Here is an 8102-nt window from a genome sequence, read left to right on the forward strand (position 1 = left end):
GAAACCTCCTTTCATTTCTTTTTTCTTCTATATTCATTCCTTGTTTCTATTCGCCTATATTCAAACCTGCATGCAATGTGGGCACCCACAGCTAGTAATATATTATTAACTACTAAAATACAAATTTTGCTTTGATAATATGAAAAGTAAGTCTCCGTTTTTCATGAACGCATCACACATAACTACTTACATCAATTCATATGTTCTCTCCTCAAAAATGAAAAAAGAGTATTACAAGTTTGAGGGGAAAAAAATAATATTTTGAGATGACTGATAAGCTTTTTAGTCTTATGACCACACACTAATAAAGAAAAAAAAATTCATTTTAACATACCAGTGTTTATATTTAATTCAAATCTTAACATATACTGTAAATGCATATGATGTATACATAACTAAGATACCAATAACAAACAGTGCCCTTGTTATTTATGTGCAGTCCTGCAATACTTCATTAATACGACATTATTATTTCTTTTATCAAAAATATTTATATGATTTACATCAGGGAGCACTAAATAAAGTGCACCCTGTATACACGTCCGATGTTACATTCACACGCCTGCAATATTTCATTAATACGCTTACATTGTTATTTCTTAGATCAAAATTTATTACATGATATTCATCATGGAACATTTTATACAGTGTACCCCGTGACTTGTTTTCATATATACAGACAATCTTTGCTTTATGAACGTAGAAAGTATATAACTCCCCCCAATACTATTAATCCCATGAATTTTTCCTTGGAGTGAGTCACAGATCCAAAATTTTGCTTTCTGAGCGGGTCCACTGTCAATAATACCACAAATCAAATTTGAGTCAAAACCCTTTCCTCAAAAAAATTATCATGGAATCACCCATATATATATATGTATATTCAGATTAAAGCAGGGTAATAGTTTACAGAAGCTTATAAAAGGTACATTAATTAATAATTAAATATTACTGTATTGGTTTAAAAATATGATCGAACGTTCTTCATGAACAAATTAAAAACGTACGCATAATGTAAAAATGTACTTAGTTGGTATATATATATATATGTAATATAATATGGATATTGATAATAGTAATATTGATACATAATTATAAAATAATGGCTACTTATGTGTGCGTTTTTATTTTGATATATTATTATAAATTACCGATTTATATTACATAAGAGGAAGAGAGAATTGAATTGAGACACATTCATTGTAAAAATATATATTTTAAAGTCTTAATAAGTATATATGCATATATATATATATGTATGATCGGGTATGTTTATGTATATATATATATATATATATAGGAAGATTTGAGTGTACCAGGTAGGGATTTTTTTATTCAAAAAAATAATTAAAACAAGTAACAATTTCACATGAAGTAGTTTCCAGGGAATCGAAGGTGCGCTGGTAATCCTCCACGAGGCGGAGGGCCTGTACCAGGGTGAGGACCACAAAACCGCATTCCCATTTGGCTCATGAGGCGAGGGTTTATACCAGACGGACCAAATGGCATCATCATAGGCTATAAATTAATATTTGAGTATCATAATAACACATTTACATAAATATATATATATATATGTGTTGTGTGCAAGTTGTAGTTTCTTCGTCTTAAAATACATTATTTAATTACAGCATTGGTAATTCTAGTTACCAACTATTACTGATTGCATTTGAACTTAATAATGTGTCACAAAATACATATATTTTAGTCATTTGTATTAAAATATTCAAAAATAACAGAATCAATCATGGATTACTCAACATCTGGGTAAACTATTCACTTCTAAAATTACACAACCTTTCTATTATTATAACCATTGCTGTTTTGATTCAACGAATTTTTTTTTTTTTAGTTAAGGCGGATCAGGAATTACTTAAGGTAAAGTATTCTATAGATAAAAAAGGTTCATGAAGAGACGTTCTTCTCTAATACAAGAGGAATATGATTAACTATGAAGGAACTGACAATATAATAACTATATCTCATGGATAGCGTTGTCAGTAATTATTTATTCGGTCCAGTTCAGTCTTAGGAATGACCCTATCAGCCGATAGGACTGTCTGTACTAGAACTGATTTAAAAAAAGAAGAAATAAAGTTGAGTGGCGTCATCAAGGATCGAACTTTATAAGTTTTAGGTCTGATATGCAAAACTGGACTGGATTACAGTTCTAAATAAGGATTCACTCAACACTACTCATGGATACTCCCTCAAAAAATATCTTCCTACAATGAGATTAAATAAGAGATCCAGCCAGCAAAAAAAGCTCTTTCTTTGATCTAATTAAAGAATATATGACAATTGCTCTTGGATCACTCTTTCAAGTTTGACCCCCCCAAAAATTGAATTTTAAGACAAAATCTTTCCTCTGTCCATAATTAATTACTTAAATCAGAAATAAGTTTTCAGTGGACGATAGGATAAATCCTTTGCACGTTCATGATTTTTCACTTTTTAACAAAAAATAATTTTTCTCTTTTAAAATTTTTATTTTTCATTTCCAAGGCTCTATTAAAGAGGTTATGTGTGTATGCAGAATTTAAGTAATCCGTGCATCAAGATATCGATCATCCATGGAATATTTAATTAGTCCATTATCCTCATCCTAAGTACTGTAAATTCTTCATCTCATTTTTTGGTTGCAAAGATATCATTTTTGACTATTTTAATACAACTGTTTAAAATAGACGTATTGTGTGGCACATAATAAAGTTTAAGTGCCTTCAAATATTTACCTCGTAAATACATAGTAAATGAATAATTTTAATAGATCTAAATGCAATGATAGTATCAATTAATAGTTAGTAATTACATAATACATTTTAATACGAATGCATTTTCAATTTATACAATTTGATTATAAAAGTTGTAAATTGAATAAGCAAATTGTAAAAGTTACTGTGCATTTTAAATGAAGGATTAAGTGTACATTGGGATGAGGATAATGCAATGATTGAATATTCCATGGATGACAATTTTTGACTATTGAAATACAAATGACTGAAATATAAGTATTATGTGGTACATTATAAAGTTCAAAAGCCTTCACTAATATAGCTCGTAAAACATCATAAATGCGTAATTTTAATAAATCAAAATGAAATAATAGCAATTAGAATGATTAATGTTGTATTTAAATAATCCATTGTAAGACCAAGAAATTGCTAATTATATAATTTGCTTATACAAGAGTAACTTGTACATACATCGGGACTTGCACCCAACATATATATTAAATAAGCTCACCTGCATTCCCCTTGAATGAGGAGGCATGATTCCATTTGATGGACCTCTACTTGGACCAGGACCCTTAAAAACAAACTTATATTTGGTATTCAAAATTAGAGAAAGCTAAACATACTGAAGGTGCAGACAAGAAATGTCCAGGACTATTATGCTCAATAGTTTCGGATGAATGAGACTGGGATATCTCAGAAGCTGAGGAATTATTTCCACTTACATTCAACCCATCTTCGTCATTGTTTGCTTGATTTTGAGCACAGGTAGACATGTGATTTGGCCAATGAGCTTGCTGAAATCATAAATTGCAAAAGTAACAAATTTAATAATAAAGCAGAGGCAAAAATAAATAAACAATAATAATTACCTGACAGGGATAATCACAGTAAGATGTGTTCCAACAGCAATAAAATATAGCTTCTTTGCCACAATGTGAACACCACTGTTTCTTTTTCGCTTCAGTTACAGCCTTTTGTTTGTCAAGTTCAGCCTGTTTCTTTAAATCTGATATAATTTTTTGTTTTTCTGCTTCCATAGCATGTTGTAACTCCTGAAACTTGAGTTCAGCATTATGCCTCGTTTCCGCAAGTTCTTGCTGATGTCGCCATTGAATTTTTTCAATCTCTATTTGAAGAGCTTTAATAGTGGCTTCAGGAGATCCAGAACTTGCCATCTCTCTGAAAAGCTCCTCAAGTGAAAGTCTCATGTAATCAACCAATTTTCCAGCCACTCTATTTAGCTGTTCGGAGACGGGTCCAGCAGCTGAAGGCAATGGAGGGGGAACAGAAAAAAAACCTTGAGGTCGAGGATGAAGTGAAGGCATCCCCATTGGGTGTCCACTTTGACCACTAACAGGAGGACCTCTCAATATGGAGTTTTGAGACATTGCCCTACTCCTATGCTGATGATGTTGAGGGGGAATCATACGAGGAGCTCCAAGCATATTAACTAAAGGTCCATTAGATGAGGAAGACGTTCTCGATGAATGATTAACGGTAGTTGTAGCAGAAGGAGCATTAGATGATTTACGAGACTGTTGAGAAGTCAAAGGAGGAGCATTTTTTAGGGTTTCTAGTTTTGATGAAGTAACAGCACTAACAAGGGCTTGTACTTTCGATATGGTTACTATTGGGTCAGGAGGATTTTTTTCACCTTCGGATTCGTCTACACTTTTACGAATCTGAGTAGGTGTGGTTTTTCTAGTCCTAGAAACATGAACAATGTCTCTAGGCTTGTCTGAAGAACCAGCCAAGAGCTCACTTTCTTTCTTAACACTAATCCTAGGAGGAATAGGAGCATTGAAATCTTTCTTCTTTTGAACGACAGTAACACTAATATCACTTCCAAGAGATAACTCAGAACTCAAACCATCCTTAGGATCATCCGATTCTGAATTTTTTTGCTTCTCATTTTCTGTTTTACCATCATTCCTTTTCGAATCACCAGACACAACATCAAGTGAGGAGGACTGACTTTTTTTAGAGTGAGAAGTAGTAGTTTGAATAGGCTTTGATTTAATGGTAACACTAACTCCAGATGCTAATAGCCTAGATGTGTCAACGCTATCACTGCAAACTTCTGTATTATCATCGCTTTTATTTTCATCAGACTTGGATTCAAGTTGAAGATCTTCAGTGGATTTGGAAGGTTTTTCAGGCATTTCTTCCACATCATTAATTTCCTCCTCTTCAGCATCGACATAAGCATCTGGTTCAACATCATCAATTTCTTCTTCTTTCGACACAGATTTCCCTTTATTTTCAGGGGAATCTTCATTAACATTAGAAGTAAACTCGTTATCAGAAGTCATCTCCACATCTGCATTAGTGTTATCAAGCTTTCCTTCATCAGAAGTAGTAGTGGTGGATTTATCAGAGTCTTCTTTAGGGGGAGAAGACTCCTTGGAGGATAGAGCATCTTTCTTTGGCGCGTCCGAAATTATTTTTTCATCAGAGGGCCTTGTATTTTGTTCCTCTACTGTTTCAGGCTCTACGTCGTCGATTTCTGCATCATTGATGACGGCTTCTTCATCATCATCGATCTCCTCTTCTTCCTCCTCTTCGTCTTCATCCCCTTCGATTATTACAGTTTCAGAAGTTTCGGCTATAACAGCCAACTTCGGTTCAGGTTTCGAAGTTTCCTCAACAACAGACGACTTCTTTTTTTGAGACTCTAAGGGTTGTTTGCCAGCATTGGACGTAGTGTCCGAGGCTGAAGTTGTTGTACTTGATACTTCACAGGGAGGACTTGCGGCAACTCTATCTGATGACATTACTGTTTTCTTATCAATTTTGGGTTGTTCCGCACTTTCAGGCTCAACATCATCAACTTCTTCTTCTTCTACATCATCAACCTCTTCTTCATCGTCTGCTTCAAGTTCAAGCTTCGAATCATCCTCCTCAGCTTCTATTTCTTTTAGAGGCTGAGTAATCTTAGTAGAAATGACAGAAACAATCTTAGTGGTTCCTTCTATTCGCTCTTCGTCTATTTTACCACCAACTTTGGTAACACGAGATTCATCTTCAGTGGGTGTCGGGGTTCTAGAATGACTTCTTTCGCTACCAGAGAAACTGAGAGATCTTGCCCTTGTACGAATAGGTCCAAGATCAAAAGGTAAAGTACACTATAAGTAAGTGTATACATTTTTTTTATAAATAAAGCAAATCCATAAATTTATATACGTACCTTAGGATACAATAATTTGATTTGTTCTTCTTCTCTTTTAGAATCGAATGGAGTCTTTGAGGGTGCATACTCAAATTCGCCAAATTTATCTGTAATTTTTTTAATGTATAATTCAACTTCCTGTACACAGCCTTCAAAATTCCCTTTCTTTTTATTTTTCATTGGCACTGGTGGTTCCATAGAGTAAATGTATACATCTCTTACAGGAACCCAAGCACGATCATGAGCACCAAAAAATCGAACATCAACATGATCGTCCGAGTTGACTCTCATGGCTTTCGCTGGCCAAAATGGGAATCCTTTCAATTTCGCCCACACCAACAGATGAGGTATTCTCTATTTAAAGAGAAAACAGGGTTAATTATATAGATATTATAAATGTTGGATGAAGCTACACAAACACTTTGGACAAAAATGAAACTCACACATGCTGCAATAAACCAAGAATCCTTCTTCGTATGTGCATTCATGTAGCAATCCGGACAATTTTCAACTTCTTGCATTTCATGTTTACAGATTTTGACAAGCTGCTTTGCGATACTTGTGAGTTTTGAGCCCAGAGAATTAAAAATAATACAGTTGTGAAGTATCCATTTGAGATCCGCCAAAAAGGCTTCCGTGGATCCATACTGCTTCTTGCGAATGTTTTTCTCGAGCGTAAGAAGGTCCATGGGACAAGTTACATAGTCTCTATAGGCTGGAAATTGAATGGGATCCACAGATCGAATGAAGGGATCCACGCCTGATATATTCCGTAGGCGAGTAAGGGCGTGCTTCAAAAGTGTGCAGAGTTGATCCACAGAGAGCAATCGCATGGCACGAGACCGGGTGTCCATGTTTTCCGCAGTCATGATCAAAACACATTCCGGACAGACCCAATCCTCCGTGGGCGCCGTCTCCAGCTGAATGCATTTCAAATGGAACACGCGTGGACACGTCTCGCAGCAAATCACTTCTCCCTCCTTATGACAGATCCAACAGTAGCAATCGTTCTCAGAGTCCTGAAACAAGGCCAGGAATATAAGCAGCCAGGCATCAACAAACACCTTTCATCTCTTACCGTTCCGTTCAAGCTCTTCCGCCCGCTTTTCCGTCTCTTCGTCCCAGAGGACAACGAGTCCCCCCCGCTAGAGGACATCTTGCGCTTCATTCCGCTCGCGGAGGACAGGCTGATATCCATCACTCAAGGCCCTACACACACGAGACACACGCGTCAGAAACGGGGCACGCTCTCCATCCTCAACAACCCTTTCTACTATCTTACCTCACGGAATACGATCTCAAGCCAAAAGATAGGAAATCAAAAATAGGCAAAAGCTACAAGACCCACAAGACCCACAAGAGCCACAAGAGAAAGACAAAAAAAGAGAGAAAAGTAACGTAGTCAAGAAACAGAAACTTGTAACTTTAAAGACTCCCAATAATCATAACAAATAACTGTAAGAAGAATCACGATAACAATCACAAGAAGAAGAAAGAGCAGAGTATGGACGTAGATCAGCAGCAAGCAGAGCATCCAAGGCTTTTTGGGGGAAAAAAGTAGGAAGAGCTAGAGATCTTCAAAACAACTAGAGACATCTATCAAACATCTTTTCTAGCTAGAGATACTTCTTAGAAGAGAGGTCGCTCCTTCCTTTCATCCCCTTCTTTCCATTCGGCCAGCTTTTTGTCTTTTCTCTCCTTTTTCTTTTTTTTCCTCTTTTCTATCACAGATCCTCCATTTTGAATTTAAAGGAGAAAAAAAGGAATATGCTCCATTAGCTCAGATCACATCGTTAGATCTGGCGTCAAAATGGTAGAGGGCTTTCGCATGATTTTATAAGCCCGTATGAGCTTATTTCATTTCATTCATTACTCTGAATTTTTGTTGAATGGCTGGTCTCATAGATTTAATTACTTAAATAAAAAGTAATTTAATTACTATATTATGTACAATTTGCAATTTCTTCGTTATTAAATGCATCATTTCATTACTAAATTGACCATTCAAACTACCAAATTCATAGATACTATCAGGTTATTTTGATCTATTTAAATTTCATGGCTATTATGTATAACTGTAGGCATTTGAACTTAATAGTGTACCACATAATACTTATATTTTAATAAAATGATCTATAATGAGACCATTAATTTACCGGTCATCTATGGAATATTCAAATATTACATAGTCATGA

The 8102-nt window shown here is 35.1% G+C and overlaps 1 protein-coding gene across 1 annotated transcript; it reads right to left on the reverse strand.

The window, feature by feature from the left end:
* Positions 1 to 819: 819 nt before the first annotated feature.
* On the reverse strand, positions 820 to 7581 carry Zmynd8 (Zinc finger MYND-type containing 8). Its single transcript, XM_040713497.2, has 7 exons — positions 6986 to 7581; positions 6351 to 6926; positions 5926 to 6261; positions 3608 to 5863; positions 3362 to 3532; positions 3247 to 3309; positions 820 to 1518 (listed from the first exon to the last, which is right to left on the reverse strand). The coding sequence occupies exons 1-7, from the start codon at positions 7103 to 7105 to the stop codon at positions 1366 to 1368; spliced, it is 3675 nt and encodes a 1224-aa protein (XP_040569431.1). The 5' UTR covers positions 7106 to 7581; the 3' UTR covers positions 820 to 1365.
* Between the last annotated feature and the right edge of the window lie 521 nt (positions 7582 to 8102).

The sequence above is a fragment of the Lepeophtheirus salmonis genome, chromosome 5 (genome assembly GCF_016086655.4).
Source record: "Lepeophtheirus salmonis chromosome 5, UVic_Lsal_1.4, whole genome shotgun sequence".
Classification (NCBI taxonomy): Eukaryota; Metazoa; Arthropoda; class Copepoda; order Siphonostomatoida; family Caligidae; genus Lepeophtheirus; species Lepeophtheirus salmonis.

Bases quoted from the DNA above. Each gene is read 5' to 3' on its own strand.
- Zmynd8 (XM_040713497.2), bottom strand. From the start codon at position 7,105: ATGGATATCAGCCTGTCCTCCGCGAGCGGAATGAAGCGCAAGATGTCC. The intron at 6,262-6,350 runs GTGAGTTTCATT...CTCTTTAAATAG, and splicing joins CTTGGTTTATTGCAGCATGT to AGAATACCTCATCTGTTGGT. The intron at 3,533-3,607 runs GTAATTATTATT...TTATGATTTCAG, and splicing joins ACTGTGATTATCCCTGTCAG to CAAGCTCATTGGCCAAATCA.